This window comes from Meleagris gallopavo, chromosome 6 (assembly GCF_905368555.1).
Source record: "Meleagris gallopavo chromosome 6, MGAL_WU_HG_1.1, whole genome shotgun sequence".
NCBI lineage: Eukaryota > Metazoa > Chordata > Aves > Galliformes > Phasianidae > Meleagris > Meleagris gallopavo.
Window position 1 is genome coordinate 29,632,425 of NC_139409.1, and position 21,312 is coordinate 29,653,736.

Sequence of the window (21,312 nt, forward strand, 5' to 3'; positions counted from 1 at the left end):
GTCTAAGTTAGTGAAAGTTATTATCCTTAGAATTGCAATAGATTGTGCTGAGCTTCACACCATGACTGTATGTTTATCAAGGCAGTTTGAATGTAACTGAATAGCTTGTTTTCCTCTGCAAGCTAGGTCAGGTTATTTTATTTTATTTAGGTGAGATAATTGAATTTATCTCACACTAGTGATTTTAGCACGTTTTTACAATGCTGCGTCAATGTCTGTCGTCTTCATTTGGTATGATGAATCACTAACATGCACACATACTTTTGTCTTGATGTTCTTTAGAGATTAGCATTTAAAAAAAAAAAAAAAAGGCTTAAAGCGTAATCCATGGAGAACATTTTGCTTGCAGGAGAAGAGTAAGCTTTCACTCTATTTTCTCCATATTAAGAGAGAAACAATTTACCACCCAAGAAAGGCGTAGGCTGCTCAAGACACAGACCTACCCGTCCCACTTATCCCAAGAGAAACGGGGCCTGAGACATGCCATGGACTTTAGGACCATGGGCACAGAAGCTCAAAAGCTGGCAGCTTGTCTATCTGTTGGATTCTTTCATAATCACTAGATTTGATTTATTCACAGATTTCAAAGCCAAAAGAAACAAAGCAATTGCCTTTACTCTTCCTATGCAGAACCAAGAGCACAGACGTTCACCTTCTTATTATTCTGCCAAGCTAAATACATTTCTATTGAATTGAGACAGTTAGAGAGACATCCGATCTCAAGACCCAGAGCTGATGTTTATATTATGGTGGGACACAAATGAGGGTTATGGCTTAGTTTTTCATTTATATCCTGGCAGGTCTAGCTGCTACAGCAACCCTCTCCTAAGCTTTGTACAAATATACAGTAAGCCCATCCTGGTCACAAGGATCTGATTGTTTAATACACAAGACAAGGAAGGGCAGATATAGAAGACAGTAGGAGAGAGGAGTGGAGAAAACTGGTTTACAGACCAAAAACTAAAACACAAAGAGTGTAACAGGCACATTACCATCTCTTCCACTCCTACCATAAGACCTGCATAAACAAGCGCTAAGCCCCTTGAAAATCTGGCTCCAAACAACCTGTCCCAGACCACACAGGAAACCAGTGACAGAACACAGAATGTTTGAGTGCCTTGGGAAGAAAGCTATCACTGCAAACAGGGCTTTGACAGTCATTGCATAAATATCACAAGAGCCTTCACTTTCTCAAAATGCTCACAGTCTGAAAAGGCAATTAACTCAAGAACAAGGCAAGTGTTAGAAACACTTCCTGAGAGAGCCTTGTAGGATGGGTACATCCGGCCTTGCTTTTCAGCTATCAGAAGAAATCAAAAACAGCAGTTATGCTCAACAGGTGGTAGAAAATTACCTATATAAAGGAAGACTTTAGGAATACACATTCTCCACTGTTTTTCTGGTTCTTTCATTTATTTTGTAGAACAATTGATTTTATTACTTCATAAAACAAACAAAAAAAACCAAACCAAAACAAAACAAAAAAATAGTGATGGTGAATGCAACTTCTGTTAAGCGCTGCCTTCAAAAAAATTGTCCAATTCTGATTTACAACTAGATTTATGAACCCTTCAGATGTTTCTGAGCACCTCAGAACAGCTATCCCACTGGGCTACCATTCTAGCTAGCTTCTCCCACAATCCTCATAGCTATGTAGGGTTTAACAGTGAGGTTTTTCAGCTCATTGAATTAATGTAACCCACAAATTGGCCCTATGTACTACCTAGCTGCAGGACTGAGAAATTTTGCCCCATGCCAGCTTATAGTAGCTTGTCCGATGCATGGAAAGTGAGGGGCAAGGTTTTGCTTAGCTGTCCTCTTCCCATCCCTTGAGAGAGATACTGTGAACACTTCAGCCAGAAGCTCCTTCTGGTGAGAACTGCTAGATGTTTCCTTGGATTTATTTGTTGCATTGCTCATTTCACCTTTATAATATGTAGTATGAAACTAACTGGAAATGAGTTAAACAGACTAAATTTCAAGTGGGAAGTCAAAAAACTTCACATACCCACACACTGAGCAGAAGAGCAAAGAGCCATAACTCAGGTTCAAAGCACTATAATTTCACACAGAACAACAGGTGACAAATTATGCTGCAGGAATTAGGGCAGCATTGTGAGTAAATGGAGAATTCTTGTCTCCCTGCAATGTTGAACCCCTCATCTTTAAGAGACCATTAAATTAGGGGAAGCGGATCAGAGCAAGGGAGCTAAAAAAGGTGATCACCACACACAATAGGCTTTTCACCAGGGCTCAGAGTTAGAGCTGCATGAGATCACATATGAGTAAAGCTAATCACCTAAAAGTCTTTCCAGTGGCCCCACCCCTCCCCTCGGTTATTTCAGGCTAAGTCATTTCCTTTTAATTATGCCGCTTAGCACATATAAAAATACAGTTTCTTCTTCTTGTAAATACATACCCAAATTCTGATCCCAATTAGATCATAGGACTGACATTGGGCTGCAAGATCTGCCAGCAATGGATCACAAATTTTGAGCCTACTAGTGAAAGTTTTGATCTTGATAGACCCAGGCTAAGGTGGGAACTCAACTCATTAAGTCACCACACAAATGTTTTCTTATGCAGCTTACTGCAGCCAACAGGCGAGGAGCTGTTTGCTTTGGTGTGACAGCAGGAGGACTGGCACAATGGACAAACAATGCCGTTAGCTGGTAGGACTAGTAAGTAAAAACACAAAAAGAATTAATACCATATTTTTTTTTTTAACTAAAAGTCTGTGGAAATTAAAGTAAAAGTCCATTACATAGGTCATTCCACAAGTAGTATCTCCTATTTGTTTCCGTGGAAACTCCAACAACTGCAATGAGTGCAATAACACTAATTGATAGAGCAGGTTCTCAGTTACAAAACACTACTCTTCAATACTGTCATCCGCCATTAGCTATGCGTTTTTGTCAGTGATGAACAAAAGCCTGCATGTCATGCTCCTTAAGAATCTATGCCAGTGGAGGTGATCCACTGTTACTGTCACTACTGCTGAAACGCACCACCCCACCAGCTCACTGTGCAGACATTCACTGTTTGGTCTCCGTGAAGTTTCAGCCAATGTCAATGAATGTCAGTGGGTGTCATTTTTTCTGCATACAGGAATTTAATTCCACTCCTTTGCTGGAGTTGGGTTCACTCCACACTTCCGTATCAGACTGCTCAGACTGCTCCTCTGCTACCATCTGTCTCATGGTAACAAAATGTAAAGGAATATTGGCAAGAAGGTTCAACCTCTACTACCATACTACCAATATCTGCCTCTGACATTATGGGCCAACATGACAAAATAGCAGGCATTAGTTTTGGAGCAGCTCTTTCATTTCAGAACCATCTTAAATATTTGTGAGCCCCCTATTGGAGTAAGTAAGAATTATATGCTCCCATGGAGAGAGAGATGGACATCAGAATATTCAGAGCAAGCTTGGGATAGGACTAAGGTCAAATCTGCCAAGTTTTTAAGACTTTAAACAAGAGACATGATCACATGGCAATTGTGCTTAAGGCTAAGGCTGCTCTTAGGCATGTCACTTGGCTGCAGGGCTGGCTGTTCCAGAAATCAGCAGTCTTACTGTTACTTATCTGGTCTCACAGTGAGCTGTCACAGCTGGCACTGATGAGTCAGTGTTATCTGTGCTGCTCCGTGGGATGTAATAGTAAGGTGAGAGAAGTGGGACTACCACATTCAGCAGCAGGTAGCCATTAGAGCAGCTTGAACGTAAAACAAGGCCTTACCCAAAGTAAAATAGCAGCTTCCTATCTCTCAAGTATGTTGTAAAGAGGAATACAAAGATCATTTCAAACTCAGATTCTTCAGTGGAAACAGACTTACCCTAAGGACTTGAAAAGATCCTTTCCTATTGATAAAGCTAAAGAAAATGGCTGGTTCAACTGTTTACATTTTGGATTCCTATAACTGTAATCTAGAGTCTTTTGTAAATACAAATCCTAAGAGCAGAAGACCTAGAAGCACCTGTTGTAGGCTGCCAAAATGCTCACTGGGTTTCAGAACAGAGTCACCCATACAGTAAGAAGAAGGCAGCATCCTCAGGTACATAACAAAGATTTCATCCACAGCTGGCTTCCTCCTGAGCAGGCTGGCAAGTAAGGGACTCCCATCATTGCAGTATATGCCTCCTATAAAATTCCTTAAAAGGAATGCCTGGATACATCCAAACCTAAAAACTTTTCCCATCCACCACAAAGAGTACAAAATATCACTCCTTGCAAGCTCTAAGAAAGCTTCACTTTCCTGAAATTTTTGGTGGTTCAAAGCCCTACATCAACTTTGCTTCCACTCCTCGGTATGTATGAACTCCTGTGACTAAGCATGTTGAAGTACACAATAGATATTGAAGTAGACACTTACTTTACTGAAGTTCTGTTGAGTGGGAAGGAAAGGTCAGTGAAAAGTAAGTTGAAAACGTTTGCTCACAAAGCAAAATTCTGTCATTACTCATGCTCCAAGAGACTACAAAGAACTACCAGAAATTTTAATAAATTGAACAGCATAAGATTAAGTTTGCTGCATATAAGAACATCAAGTGGCATTTTTGGAGGAACACTTTTTAAATGTTCCTATGGATTGAGTTCTAAACTAATTGCAATTTTTTAGGAAAAGTTTACATATGATCCTGGACATGTTTGCCTGAAGCACAAAGATGCCAAGAAATCAAATAAGATACAGGACTGTACTAAGAAGCAGATGAAAATATGGAAAAATATTACAGAGCCAATACATATATATGGTTCATATGAATTTATGACCTCAACTTTACTCTGGAATTCAGTTTCTGAAAAAACTGTCTATTGAAAATAGAGTTGAAGAAAATGAACTGAAAAGAGTTCAAGAAAGGGAGTGATATGAATGAGGAATGCTTCCCTAGAAGAAGTTAAAAAGATGTAAGATTAAATTAGTCTAAACTCCTTGTAATAGCAGCAGAGTATGGCAATATCAGGACAGGGACAATGTTGAAACAGCTCCTTTCTGTTTTTCTAACCACATTCCATTTCCCATCACTGGATCTGGGGGATAACTTAGGATCCCATGTAGTATTTTGTAGTAAAAGCGATGGAAGAGTCTGTAGTTCCAGACAGAGCTATGCTTTCTATGTTTTGGTTTTGTTTTCTTGAAGTACACAGCATGGAATTTGTGGTGCAGAAGTCTGACGTACTCACTGCCACTGACAAATAGTTCAGATATTTATACAGGAGATCCTTTCATGACCATCAGATTCCACTGACTGATCAACTCTTCAAATTCAATCTCTTGATTTTTACGTTAACATGATTTACATTCTTTCACTTTGTGCATTTGGAGTTTCATCCACCTATTTTGCATTCATATTTTAAGGCTGAATTCCCCAAATAGGACTTGTGCCAAAGTTTACAGTAGCATGAACGTGGATAGTTTCTAAAATTTATCTGCTGTGGAAAAGAGAAAACAAAGGCATCTGATGTGAGAGAGAGTGAATTTCAAAATTTTGGCTTCCCTATGAAATAGAAATCCCTCAGAGAGAGTCCACCAATACCAATATTCTTGGGCCACAAACTGAAGGTCCCTGTGACAGAGTTAAGAGAAAACTGTGTAACAGAAGTGTGCAGTTGAACACTATTAATCATTCTCATAATAAGGGGAGAAAATAGAGAGAGGGGAATAATAACATTTTAAACCAAACATTTAAATACTCAATAAGCCTTCTACTGCAATATATAATTAGCTTGTTGAACTCATTCCCAGAGGATATCGTTGCGCTAAACAGTTTAGTGGATATGACTGAAGGTATTCCTTATTTTTAACATGCTCAATGTAAACACTGTTTAACAGCTTTCAGGAAGACAGTAATCAGATTCTATTTGTGCCGTAAATCTCCTTGTATATCACCCATCCAAAACAGTTTCCACCATCAAACTAGTTTCAAATTGTAAGTTCTTCACTGTTGACCTCTGTCAAACATGTGGTTTTGGGCTATGCAGAGTGTTGTTTGCAACGTGATAATTTGTGCCTCCCAAGATCTGCGCACTAAAAATGATCATCCCCCCTCACTTGCTCAGGAAGATGCCTACTTTCAATTCATAGTAAATATACCCCCAAATGATTCTCAAGCTTTGTACTATTTTGAACAGTCTTCCTTTAAAAACAATTTTTTATCAAAGCAGAGGTGTTACTAGCTGAGCAGTAGTAACAGGTGGGAAGAGAACAAGAACTGTTTCTTCCTTGTCTTACATTTAAATGTGTGGTTGTTTTGTTTGTTTGTTTGTGGGGTTGGGGTTTTATTTCATTTAAACAGACTAGACAGCTCTACTTGTCATATTTTTAGCCACAGAGAGAGTTTGTTCAAGGTCTGTCAGCATTTTCCTGCAGTCAGCCTAGAGATACAACCTTTCAAGAATGTTTTTAATACAGAACAAATATGTTAAATGTCAGAAGTATACACGCTCTTTAAACTGTTTTTCTGATTTCTACTAGCTTTCTTAACAATGAAGATGCTGATGTGGTGTTCAGTACACCCTTTTGCATGTTCCAGACTTCTCTCTGAGAAAGCACTGCAGGCTGGAGCAACTGCTACATGCATCAACAGGAATGTTTCTGTTCATACAGAAGAAAAGAGAAACAGAAACAGAACCCAACAACAACAAGGAAGTAAATCAATAAATAAAAGCACATGCCCACCCAACCAGCAGAGGCTTTATTCACAAAAGAAGAAAGACATGGAAGGTCAGCTTAATATTGGCTAATTTAAAATTTTAAGGGGCTCACTATTATTTGTCCTCTCCAGAGTGGCAATCACCAGCACTTAGCAAGTCTTTTTTAACACATTTTTAACAGTGCCTTTTTTTCACACATCTCAAACTATCTTACGGTACAGTATCATGCAATACAAAATACACAAAGGTTCTGCACCTTTTCCAGAGGTACCTAGCATTAGCTACAGCCAGAAACAGGGTAGCAGACTGCAGCATTACTACTAAGTAAGCAATTACTGCAGTACCTCAGACTCTCTGAAATATTTTAAAAATACAAACAAAAATACTTGATTTATTTACAAAAAAAAAAAAAAAAAAAGAAAAAAAAAGAAAAAAACAACTCACCATTCTGGAAACTAAGAGCCTTCTCTTAGATCCAAATTATGCTGTGGCTCAGGACATCAGCCCTGTTGAAAGAGCGCCTATTTTTCGCTCTGGCTTTGAAAAATTCCAGCGTGCTGAGGGCTGGGTTAGCTGCTAGGAGCACACCTGGTGTGTGCCTGTCTGTGAGAGGTGCTGCACAATACCTGCTGGAATTTGCAGTCCAGCAAGTACCTAGCACCACTTATGCAAGGAGTCAGAAGAGAGTGAAGGAACTACATTACCCACAACTGCCTTCAGCTGGTTTATGATTACACCTGAAACCAGAAGAGGTGGTGTGGGAGTTTCGCCCTAGGGAGGAGAGATAGGCACACGTGGAAAAGAGGAAGAGAATGTGTTCTCCTTATGCGCCGCCAGAAGCCAGTTAAGGTTTTCTGCTTTCACATGCCATATTACAGATCTGTTGAATGTGCTGGGAGGGGGACAAAGGATGGGCTTCTGATAAAGTTCAGGGTTAGAAATAATTAGATTTACAGGCAATGAATACAACGACCAAAATTGCATGAACCTGTAGGACCGGTTTGGGGATCTCCGTGCATATAAGGTAATCAGACAATTGGGTATGAGTAAGCAAATGAACAAGGGGCGGCAATGGCTTGAGAAGGCATCTACAGAGGAGCCTAGGCAGAGACATTCTAAGCAGAAATATTTCCTTTTGGCTCTGTGACCTTCAGGAAATCATGTTTTCCCAAGTGTGATATCACAGTTGCTGCAATACTTATTCTTTATAATACGTATTCTTTAGGATATAAAGACAAAGATCATAGTCACAGAGAGATATGATAAATGGTCTTTGAAGCAGGCACATCATGAGGAGTTGGAGAAGATATGATTTTCTTGTCCTGTTCTTAATTACCAGCAGTATTTTAGTAGCACTTAAAATTCACAGCTGAAGATTTCTTTTGAAGAAAACAAGCTTTACAGACTTTCTAAGCCAACCTCCAAAAAGCGAAATACAAACCAAGATAAAAAATTGTAGAAAAACAGAATCCTGGAGCAGATAGTGTCAGTACTGGTGGGCAATTTCCAACAACAACAAAAAAAAGGTATTATTTGCCAAAATATGTGGTTCTGTTCAACCAGGGCTAGTATAAAAGTAAATCAAGTTCAGCAAATAGTTTCATCTGTTAAAAATAGAGGGGAAAATGTATTAGAAGGAATAGTACCAGTATCATTTCAATGAAAGGATCACTCCACTGCAGCCCTACAATTTTTCAGATCCTTCACAGAATTCAACAGTTTTTCTTCTACCTGCTCATCCAGATGATAGACTTTCCTAACTGAGTTTATGGGATTGTGAAGTGGGAATCTCTTCTATTTCATATAATAAACTGAGGCGGTGATGGTGACAGAGATTAAAAAGAAGAGATGCTCCATTTCCAAGTGTCCTAACCAACTAGGTATATCATTGAAAGAGCTCTGCTCTGCTGTCAGAAGCAGGTTAGACTACAGAAAACTTAATTGATTTTTTTTTTCCACTGCCTTTTTGAACATCTAGTTTTGAAACTCAAGGCCTGGAAATAGAATACATAGTTCAGATAAAATTTTGTCAAGAGATTAAAGGAAACATTTCCAGGGACATTTATTAGTTTGCCTGGACATATTGAGAAAGCAAATAATTAATTGTTTGTTTTGTTTTGTTTTGTTTTTTTTGTTAGGTACTACTATCCCTCTTTAATACAGAAGACAATACACCTCCAAACAAGCTGAAATTCATTGTTACAGTAATGTCATTTAAATAGGAATGAAGATCTTAGTATCTTAATTTCTAAATTTCAACCCCATTTCTATCATCTCAGATTACTCCTTAAAATTTCTATTTAGCTAAACTATCTTCCAGAGTCTTCATGTCTCTGAGTAGATCATCATTAGTTCAGAGAAGAAATGTTAGTTCCCAGTAGAAGTGTTTTTAGAGCCATATGTTTTTGACAATCCGTTCTTTTGATTGAAAAAACAAAGGTATTTTACCTTAAACAGAAGGACTGATTATTTTTAATATCCAATTTTTTCAAAGGAATGTGTGAAAACTTATGCAAGCTTATCTGCTTCTCAAACATTTCTCAGCTAGGAAAATGCTGGAGAGGATATCTGAACCTGTAGCTTTTTTGGACCTTGCTGACCCATGTAAAACACCTACAATATTCCAGGTCACCTTTTAACCTCAGAACAGGGCTGAGTAGTAATATAGTGTATCTGGGTGTTCTGTAGAAGAGTGACCAGTAATGAGTTCCCATGTTGTTATTAAAGTTTGCTACATCTATCATGTTACATAATAGAGCCTGTGATCTAAAATAAGTGTTTAAAAGACAATGCTGCATACCCTATTTCCTCTCCAAAACCAAATCTGACTGGTCTGCTTTCCTTTCCAGTCTCTACAAAAATTCTGCAGCAGTTTTTTTTTTTGTGAAAATCATTTGGTGAGACGCTGTAATCTCCTGCAGCTTGACTCATTTTCAAAGCAAAAATCTTCCATAAAGTAGATTAACAGTGTTAGGTTTTAGGAATGTTAAGCATTATGTGGACAGTTAGTAAGCAGTTTTGTAAGTTTAATTAACCGCAGAGTTTATGCACAGTGGAAACCCACATAATGGACACACAAACAAATGCAATAGCAGATGTTCACAGACTCACTTAGTAATATATTTTTCACTTTTTTTTTTTTTTTGGTTTGCTAATCTCAGTCTAGTTCACAGATATGCTTCTGTCTTGAAATGAGTGGACTTTGAGGAGGGATATTTTGGGATATAAGTGGGGCCTAAAAGGGAAGATCTAGAAGCTGAGAACACCTGGGCAGTGCAGGAAGTCCGGGGTGCAAGCTGAACGTGACGTGTGAGTCCACAGGAACACATTCACTAGTGTAGAAAAGGCAGAGGAGTTGTTCAGCAGCATACAGGGCTGTCAGCTCCAGGGTACAAGAAACATCATGGGATACTTACCTCACTTTGGAATGGGGTGAGTGCCACCAAGCCACATCCTTTGGCTTTTGCAACCTTACTGGTAGTGGTGGCAGAATCCTGGAAAGCCTGGGAGTGTAAGCCATCACATTTTGGCTTGATGTAACATAACACATATGGGAAGTGACCACCATGTCTTCGCTTCTTATTTGATTACAAGTATGCGGCTTACACTTTACTGATTTTTCCTTTTTGTTTTTTTTTTTTTTTTTTAAATAATTACATATTTTGATGTCTAAAACCAGCAATGATTATAGGGTCAAAGGGGTCACTTCAGCTCTGTCTGTAAACATACATTGTTTTCAACAAATTGAATAGTTAGTTGGGCAGAAAGAAGAGTATCTTTTTTGGACCTAATCTCAGTTTTGTTGCAGTTCTTATCAGAATAATAAGCACCAGGGTTTTAAAGTACATTATACATTGTTCTCATCCCATTTGTTTCAGTTATTCCTAAAGCTTAGGAGACATAAAATATGAAGCTCCTGCCTGCCAAGACATTAAAAAACAAGAATCATAAATACCAAGCTACAAGACAGTTACCTAATAGTTTTCCTAAAGATTAGCTGTGGCTACTACGTGATTACTTATGTATCCACATAACAAGAAAAAAGGTACAATGTTAGGTCATTCTGGATATAAATAAGCCACTCTCACATGGCCAAATACAGGTTTTTTTTCTCCCCCTACCAGCGAAAAGAAAGCTTCCATAACAGAGACTATTCTGGATGAAGATGTTTACATATGGGGTAACAGCTTGCCTACACCTACCAACGAAATAATATTTAATAACTAAGAGAGATGTGGGGGTGAGAATTGATTTTCTGCCAGGTGTATGCTAGAGCACCAACGTACTGTACTATAATTATAATGGCAGGAAAAGTTTTGGCTGGTTGTACTGATTCCAGAATGCTGAGTATAGTCTATACCAGCAAAAGCACTGATGTTGGCAGTTCTGCATCCACATTAGGGCTTTTGCCAATATAGAATATTGCCAAAAATCACATTCCTAAGGGACATTACTTATGCTAACAAAAGTTTCTAATACAAAGCAGGCTTTACACACACTAACAAATACTCCACCCAGGCAGGCAAAACTACCATTCTTGATAACAGTGAACCAGAGATATCAGGAAGTTCCACATGAATGTATGTAAGAATTTCTTCATGGTAAGGGTGACAGAGCACTGGAACAGGCTGCCCAGGGGGTTGTGGATTCTCCTCTGCAGATATTCAATATTCACTGGACGCCTACCTGCGCAGCCAGCTGTAGGGGGCCTGCTTTGCAGGGGGTTTGGACTCAATGGTCTCTGGAGGTCCCTTCCAGCCCCAGCAATTCTGTGATTCTATGAAAGCTTTTAACTTTATTTCTAAAGGGCAGGATATAGTCCTTGGCGGTGTTAAATAATCAGAAAACTCTCAAATCATGATATATCCATAGCAGGATGTCTTAGAATTCAGTCAAGGTGAAGATTTGTTTTTTAAAAAAGCATCTGTTTTATTTCAGTGAACACAGAACCTGTGGAATCAGTACTATGTGGGAAACAACAGCCAAAGTCCACAGCAGGAATGTATACTAAAACTGCTGAAGGCAATAGGCCCAACTGAAACAGCACTGTGCAGCACAGAATTTAGTAGGGAAAACATATTGAGTAGCAGGTGCTATACCTATATTTATTATATCTACTTGTACTCTGAAAAAAAATTGAAATCGCTTCTCCGCGGTGATCTGGATTGAGAATTGAAATTTGTTAGAAAACAAATCAGAAAGTCTTGGTGAAAACACCAAGTTGTTCTGAGTAGAACATATCAACGTGAAAAACTACATGGTTGACCTGTAGTGTTTATGTTAGTGAAGGAATGAGTAGAACATGCCCTTACATGAGTGGAATGTTATAAATATCTTATTAAATTATTTTTAAAAGAGGAGTGGGAGGAATTGTTTGTTTCATTTGTGTTTGTAGTTCTTTTATTATTTAGTGAATAAAAAACTTTAAAAAGAATCATCCAATCTAAACATTAATGTGAATAGCTAACTGGAAAATTGGACCGAAGAACATCAGGGCGAGAGCTTTCTTAAATGAGGAGCATGTGGTTGCCAAAAGGGACTTGGAAAAAGGCCTCTGAGAGTGACAAAGGGAGATGAGAGATCTCTTTCTCTCCTGAAATTGCAAGAGCATTGAAACTTGAGCTGCAGGCCAGGACCCACAAAATGTTTTTTGTGACATGGGAACATTTGTTTCCTTTCTGTATATACAACTGTTCAGTTTGGTTAGTTTCTAGATTACTTTATGCAAAATCTGTTCTTTAAACAAACAATTTCTCTTTTGTTTACACCATTCTCACTCTGTTGCTAGTAAACCTCTCTTCCACAGAATTTGCTGCTCTCCACAGAGAAAAGTCACTTACTATATTCCCACAGGGAACGTGCACAAGGTGACCTTGGAGAAGGGAAACAAATTTGGCCTTAGTATGCAAGCCTACAGCCTCAGTCAATAAGGCACAAAGACTCAGGTGACCCAGGTGGTGTTTTGGGGAGACTCATCATAGAGAAGTGCTTGCAGTAATGCCTTCAGAACTGAGGCAGGAGCAGCAGTACATAACACTTTTTTTCTGTAGTGTTAGACTGGGAAAAGAATAACAACTTTCAGATCCAGAAAGGCCTAGTTTTCTCCCAGTTCCTCATTAAATCCCCTGGACTAATTAAGAAGGATCTTTTCTGTTACAGTGATTGTCAACAGTGAAAATTATTTATGTGACAGTAAACAAAAATCCTGGACTCCAGGCCAAGAAGCTCAGGTATTCAAGATTAGTCAACAGTGAATAAAGAAATGCTTTTTTCATTTTAGAATATTTTCTTGCCTATTTAAGAAAGGATTATCTCATTGTACTCGGCAGCACATCGGTAGAAAGTAACTGATCACTAGAGAAGTAAATAAGGGTTTTGCTGGTGGTGGTTTTACCCCAATTTCCTCTATGTATATACAAGGTATATGCAATCACGTTATGTCATGTCTAAGATTGTGCATGCACTCCGGTGTTCTGTGAATCCATCATCCATTTCAGTTCAGTTCAACACTGTACAGGAACAGAGACCTCAGACTTGGTAGAACGATGCAAGTTTAATGAAAATAGTCATCCATGTAGAAAAACATAGTTAAGGATCTCTATGGAGAAAAGGTTACCGTGTTATTAGGCATCAGAGAATCACACAGAACAATGAGTGAGGGACTGCTATGAAATCACATAGAGGTTTCAGGACTTCTCCTTTTTAATAGTGGAAAATCCAGTTCAAAACATGAATTTATGAAAAATTTACCTCCAGAAGTTTCTCTTCCTTATAGATATACATTTTCATTTTTCTTCTTGTTAGTCAGTGTCCATATAGGGGAAGAAAAGTATTTATTAATACAACATAAACATAAATGATCAGAATCTAATCTCACTGTAGATCCCAAGCAAGTCTGTTGAATTAAGTAGTGTGTGCCTAGCTTTGACCACATAGGTTGTCAACATGGACCAGTTTTTCAGCAACTACTATGTTAAGAACTTGAAAATCTAGCCACAGACGCCTCACTGGGAGTCACCAGATACTGGAAGCTTTCTGAAAGACAAGGCTTTTTTTTTAGTGGCTAGATAGAAAACAGGCTCTTCTGAAAATCAGATTTTATCTAGCAGAATAAGACCTGAAAAATGTGTTCTACTTCCAGTACAGACTTGAGATACAGAACCAGGAATCTGAGCCCTCAGTTTCTGTGTAATCATTACCTAGAAGAAAACATACAGCTCTCACTATTGGGTACAAAAGGAAAGAGAAAAATCTTAGAGCAGAGAGAAAAACATCACCAAGAAAAAAACTACTCAACTGTGTACCCACTCAGTTGTTCATTAAGTTTGAGTCAGCAAAACATCAGCTAATCTTACTGTTGATGCAGTTCAGATGCATATTTAATTGTGTATTTTGGTGTTTTGCTATTTAGGAATGACATTATCATACTGGCACTGCATATGTATGTGTTTTATTCCTGAGCTGGAGTCTAAGCTCTGGAGTATGCATCTCACAGCCATACAAGCACCAATATGAAACAGACTGTGCCACCAGCCTACTAATGCTGCCTCGCTTTTAATAACTGCAGTGCAATTTCCTCAAATCTCTGCAAACAGTCATCAGGTCTGTAAAACTCTATTTCTGGAAATGAAATCTTTTTTCTTTTTTTTTCTATAATAAGAAATTTCTGGTGTGCTCTGAGCATATAATGCTTCCTTGTAATGCAGGCTGATCCTGCTCCCTTCACAAAAGGCCTGGCTGTGTCATCCTTACAAGGGAAAGCCGGACCTGGCTTTAACTCCCAAGAGACACACAGGCAGTAAGAGCTGTGCAGACATTTGCTCAAGGATTACTCAAATAGTCTTTCTTCAGTGTAATTCAGAAGCAGTCTGGGAGGGCTGCTGGCAAAGTTTCCAGTTGTCCCTGTGTTGTGTGAGAGATCTCAAACCCTGCATAAGCGAGAGGCTGCAGCAGGTCTTGAGGATGTTCCTACGTCTGCTCTGCATGGCCACAGCTCAAGGCATTGAGACATCCACCACCACCACCCCATGCCTCCTTCACTGCTGAAATAACCTCACTTGACTAATCTGAAATACACATAATGGCCCCAATATCTTCATAGAAGGTCTTTAATGTTGCGTCTTTAATGTTGCCTGAGGAACTGGTTGCCTAAAAGGGAAGGTCATTTCTGGCTGCCTTCAGAGCAGAAGGATCAGAAAGAGATCTTCAGGAAAAGAACCACTCTAAGAACTTGGCAGCTTTTAGAATAGCAATTTTTATCTCTGAGCACATGGTACTTAAGCAAGATACTCTTATTCAGTACTGCCACCAGTCACACCTGACTACCAAAATGTGTTCCACCTGCCCTCCCCATCTCTACCAATATAATGTTTTTAAGTTATCTCTTTTAAGGCTAGAAATGAATTGCCAGCTAAGAGAAAATCTGTTAGGTATAACAAATAGCATAATTTAAGTACAGTACATGCTGAGGATGCAGTTATAAAAGGGAAGTTTTGCCAGATCTTCAGCTCTTATTAATCATAGCAACTCCACTGAAGCAGAGAGAGTAATTCCAGGCTGCGTCTGTGGAGGATCCCACTCCTATATATGTCACCACCATTGTTGAACATGGAACATTTCTTTGGTGGATGAGTAACTGAAAGTTGTGGAAATAGGAGTATATCTGGTTTCAAGGCCCAGAGGACTTCATGGGATCTGTTGAGAAAGGCGGGTTCTGCAGCACATTGAATATATTCAGTGCTGACAGGCTCAAGGGAACACTTACTCAGAAATCTTGCAAGGTTTGTTCCTGTTGTCTTCATTTTGAATGTAATGAATGTTTTTTTGACACCTACAGAAACAGGATAAGATCAAGTAATTAACTACTTCAGATCTCATTAAAAGACATGGATGGTTTCAGGAAATGTTTTCCAACAAAGCACAACCAGTGCTAACATCTTCCAGTGCTGTACCCAATTTCACCTGCTTTTTTTTTTTTTTTTTTTTTTTTTGACCTCCCAGACAAACAGTGAGGAAGGTAGGTGATAAAACCACACCAAAGCTGGTTGTGATGCTCACAGTTGCAACTTCACTGACTTCAGACAACTTGGAGTTCAGAGCAGCAGTGGCACTGCCCTGTGGGTGGTCCACAGCATAAGCAAAAAATTTTAGAAGAGTGTAAATTTATCACAAGAAGTAATAAAATATTAGTTGCATTTCAGTAATCACACATAGAATATTGAATCTCTCTGTGAAATAAGATGGTTTCAAATACAATTTGGATCACAGAGGATTCATGAAGATTCCCTTTATTCCCTTTGCAGGCCTTCTTTGCTGAAGGTCTAGTTCAGAAACATCCATAAACAGGGCAATTATGCTGACACATTTCAGTAGAACTTCTAGACTGTAGTTATGCAAATACAAAACAAATTAAAAAATTAAAAGTGCTCATACTTGCATGTATAAGAACCTCCATTTATTGATTTCATATATATACACTTTCAATTTGCTTAATTTATTGGGACTTTGGACTGTAATTGTATATAAAAAGAATTTTTGGAATAGGAATTTATTATCTCACTTCATTAATAGTCTACAAATTCAGTCACAGTAGAATATCATCCATTAAGATATTCTTATTATTATTATTAATTCTATGAATATGAGGAGAAAAAAACAACTAATTCACAGATCTGAAGAGTTCCAGTGATCTTCCCAAAAAGTGATTTGAAATGGATTCTTCAGCAACATCTGCAAGCTGTTATTGTTTTTCTCCTCATAAATACGTAAAACAATGTACAAATTCAGTCATGATTGTTAAATTGTAGATCAAAGCCCCAGTCCATTTCAACAAAGAGAGTGCTTAAATACAATGACAGACACCATTCATTATCTGTACTGCCAAGCCCACTGTTACCACCTTCATTGTTTTTGAAACCAACTTGTATTTGCTTTTGATTAAATAAATATACATATTTCTGACCTGACGTTGACAGACTTCCTGTGAGCTCACACTGCCTTGCAGAGGTCAGCTCACAACCCACCAATTCCCATTCACTGAGAGGGAGTCTTAGGCTCATAACTCCTGTCTTCTGATTCTCAGTTACTTGAGCTATGACTTGTGCACTGGCCATGGAATACTTTCACTTGATTCCATTTATGATTACCAGCTGCATCTGGAGCATTGGTTACAGAGTAGGTAAGTGTGTTTGGATAAGTGTTAAAGTTGATGAGAAGATAGGTGTTTGCTAGTAGTTGTCACATGTGGAAGGACTTCTTTTGGGACTCAGTTTTCTGGAAAGATTCTGGACTTGTTTTTTTTGAAACAGTGCTACTTTCATCCAGCTCTTTTGACCTGGGTTTCAACCTCGTGTCCCCCTTTCCATCATCCAGAATTTCTCTTGCACATTGAAACAAATGAATCTTAAGGAAACATACTGATAAAGTTGGAAAATTGATCAATAGTCTTTGCAATTAGAACCACTAAGCCAAAGCATGTCTGGATGTTTATATTCAGGTTGACATCATTATAAGTTTCCAGATCTAAATAATTTGTACCTCTTTTGTTCAGGGTTTGGTTTTGTTCTAAACATTGGCAAATAGATTCACATGAGGCCCACAAAAAAAAAAAAAAAGAAAAAGAAAAAGAAAAAGAAATACTTAGTTGAACTTGACAATCTAGTTTTGTCTGCCCCACTTTCTTTGGAACTTTTCTCTTCCTTGGAATCTCAAACACATCCTAAAATTTCTCACTTCACATCTTTTTGTGGATGTCATAGAATATAACCGTGGGCAAATTGTTCCTGACAAAATGTCTGTATTGGTTCAGAAATTACACCCTTCACAGATTTTTATCCTGGCTTCTCTTCCAAGAATTCTTTAGCTACAGTTCTTCTGGCATAACCTATCAGGTGAGTGCTCCTTATTGCATACATAGTCTGTACTTATGAAAACTCTGTTATTGCAGTCCTATTCTGCCATTTGAATTACAATGTGCTAATCTTTGCTTGATATCTTATTTCCAGTTTTCAGCTATTTGAGTGGATAGAAGTAAGGTTTTCCTTCTATTGCTGCAATTTTCATTGGAAAATAGGTCTACCTTGCCTGGAAATTTTCCATAAACTTAGAATAAAAAAGAGTGATTTTTAAAACAATACTTTGTGATCAGCTCAAACAATCATTTTAAATTCTTTCTCTACATCTCTTTCACTTTTCCCATTGTACCACATGCTAGTCAGCTCAGAAATTAAAGCCACTTCTCCCCCACACGTACACAATTCCTTTTGGTGTATTTGTAGTAAATTCCTAATGATGTCATCATTACTCTTCTTTATGCGGCTGAAGAATAATATCTCATTTGTATCAAATTAAACTTGGTAGTCTGGCAAACAGACTATAGGGATATTAGATACAACAGCAGTATTTTGCTTTCTCTACCCAAGCCAAATTCCTAGCACAGCCATTGCAATGGGCAAATGGAACTCTTGTCTTCTCCTTTTCACTCCTTTTTATGGTATGGATTTTCCATAGCATTGGAATCCTCACAGAAGATTTCATGACAGTTGGCGAACCTCAGGACTGAATAAATTATCTTTACCATTGTAACTACTTCTCACTGAGTAATGTAATGGACTCTATATGAACCTTCTGTCATTATCCATGTGGGCTTGAACAAAGTCAGATGCTTTTTGTGCAAAAAGTTTGCTGCTTTACCAGCCACAGTCAGTTACTGCTTACAAGAAACCATTGCGAAAACACTCCTCACAATTTGAAAAGCCATGATTTCTGTTATCTCATTTTGAGTAACTGGAATTGCACATTTATTTTGACCCTTTTCCAATTGCTGTAATTTCCAGGATTACGTCTGTTTTCAGAAAGCAATTGAGTAAAGTGTTCAGCTTCTGAGGAGCAGTCGTATCTTCAGCTTGTTTAGTCCAATGATCTCACAATACAAATGTTGATCTTGGAAGATGTTAAACAACATTCAGAATTCTGTATCATTTTCCTTTTCCCTTATTTCGCCTATGAATACTGAAAGCTTTACTGATGTTCTTTGTGGCTGCTTGAAAAGTAGGACTTTTGATGCCTCGTGCTTCTTTTTCCACTTGGATTTATCCAAGCACAATAAACTCTTCTTCTGAGTACTTAATCAGAAGTAATTCAGAATTAAAAACTGCATGACCACAGAAATGAAGTGCATGGTCATGGACTTCAAAATCAAACCCCTGAAAATCCTCAAGTTACAGTGAGCGGAGGAGTAGTTTCATCTTCCATTGTTACATAAAAGGGAAGGCTTCAGTGGTCTTTGATGAAATGTTTGAGGTATTTTACTGAAATCAAGCAGTGATTCTTATTTTATGTGATTATAAATATAATCCACAATTACACCAATAAAAAAGCTCATTGTTTTTGTGAATTTCCTTTTTGAATAAATAACATTTTAAAATATATTTCACTTTAAATATATTTCACCTTATCTTCTAAGAAAGCTTTAAACTTTCTCACTATTGTGTTTAATCACTAGAAGTTTTTTAACACTTGACAACTGAAACTGGTTAGCTGGTTTTGTATTTCTCTCTTAACTGTTCTTTGCAAAGTAATCTGAAGTACAGGAGAATGAAGAAAGGAAAGCTAGAAAGATGCATCTCTATTTATGCACAGAATTAGAAAACCCTGAAATATGTTTTTTGGTGATGGCGTGAGAAATGAATTATTCATTTTTATTTGTTTACTGAAAATGTTAGTCCTGTGATTTGGTAAAACAGTGTTTTACCCGAGGCCGGGCATTTGGTTAAACAAACAAAGAATATTCTGTTGAAATTATGATTTAGCAGCACACTTCTTTACCTCTGGTTCATCAGTATTTTTGCTGATGTTTAGAGCCACAGAGAAATATTTCACTTCTGGTGGTGGTACTTTTTCTCGTGAAAATGAACTGAAAGAGTTTGGCAGAAAATCTCCTATACCAAGTAAATAGTAAGGTGCATTTTTCTTCCTGCCATCTTCATTCCCCTTCTGATTTTACCAAACTATCCTTTGCTTAGTTCCCCAAGAGGAAAAGTAGTAGTTCATTTGTAAGGAAGTAGAGAACCTTGTGTTGATCTGTAGGTTCAGGAGTTAACAGAGATCTAGGTTTCCAGTGTCCAATTTTTAGGTATTACTGATGTGCTTCTTAACAAAATAAATGGTCATTTCAGCATGCATAATGATTTTATATACGCCTTAAGAATTTTCTCAGTACTGTGATCTATTTACTTTTGTTGCTGTTTCTCTAAAGATCTTCTCTCAGTCATGGGTGACTGAATTCACAGTGGTAACTGATATTTTTTGTTACTTGAACTTCTGGGGCATAAAAGTTTTTAATTATACATCTAATTTGAAATGTTTGTATTTAATTGAAATGTGCATTTATACATCTATGTCATATATTTAAGCAGAAAATGTATTCAAAATTCAGTTTCTACAGTAACATGCATTATTTTAGAAGTGATCTATATTCAGTAATAGATGTCTTATAAGATGTTGAACAAAAATATGATTAAGTGGTTTTAATCTACAGCAACTTGCTTTCAGATTATTGGAATCAAGAGATTATTGAATGTAAGCTGTACGTAAACATTTGAAATCAGGGTTAAAAGACATCTTTAAAAGAATATGCTCTAACTTCTTTTACAAATGTTTCCACTAACAAAACACCCATGAGTCATATTTTAAAAGCTTTGCAATAAAAAAGCTGCTATAACAGGGCTCTATTCCACACGCACACACAAAACCATTGGAAACTTACATCTGTTTGATAGTGGAATAATTCTATTCCAGAACATATTTTTTGCCAGTTTTTTTTCCTATGGAAACAGCAAATCTTTCTCTGTGAAATATAAGGCTGGAAACAAAGTGTACTCAATCACCAGAAAAATGTGCAAATGTATAGATCCTCCTTCTAGAAGGATAACACAAGTAGAAAGAAAAACATACTTTGCTTTTAGTTGCTCAGACTGTGAACTCACTTTTTAAGTGTATAACTTCTATCATTAAATGAAGGATTAAATATTACTGACAAGAGAAAAAATAAAGTGAAATAGAAGTTTCTAAAGCATTTTCTAAAAACTCAGTCTTTGTGTTGGTTGCATAAAATACTTTCAAAATTTACATTCTAGATCACTTAATAATTAATGTATGAAGAAAATTGAGTCAATTTGTCACTAGCTTAAATATTTCAGCTAATAATGAAGCAGATAGATATAAGTGGGTCACTCTGAAAGTAATTCCTCCTATTTATTTCCAGGGAAAATGCAGCAGATACAAAGAGAAAAGAACTCTATTTGTATAGAGCAACTTCTCAGCTACAAAATATTATTTTGTAACATAGTCATCATCATTAGCTGATTTGCATGGGTAAGATGATGAAGATGCTCTTTGTTTTCTGGTGTGACAGCTATGCATTGCTGTCCAGGATACAGCTTGCCTTTCACATCACTGCCGCCTCTGCTGAAATGTGCTATCCGTCAGTTCACTGTGCTCACATCCACTGTTTGGCCTCTACGAAGTTTCAGCAAGTGTCAATGAATGTCAATGAGTGCCATTTTTTCTGCATGGAGGAATTCAGTTCCACTTCTTTGCTTCATACACTCTTCCATGTCAGATGTCATTCTGTCAGACTGCCCCCCTCTGCTGCCATCT

General features: G+C 37.7%; 1 protein-coding gene across 2 annotated transcripts in view; it reads right to left on the minus strand.

Moving 5' to 3' along the window:
- MACC1 (MET transcriptional regulator MACC1) overlaps positions 1 to 7,366 on the minus strand; it is a 30,774-nt gene extending 23,408 nt beyond the window's left edge. For both annotated transcript variants that reach the window (XM_010712753.4, XM_010712754.4), the window contains exon 1: positions 7,099 to 7,366. In XM_010712753.4, the coding sequence (XP_010711055.2) occupies positions 7,099 to 7,101 (3 nt within the window). In that variant the 5' untranslated portion in view covers positions 7,102 to 7,366. The remainder of the gene's footprint in view (positions 1 to 7,098) is intronic.
- Between the last annotated feature and the right edge of the window lie 13,946 nt (positions 7,367 to 21,312).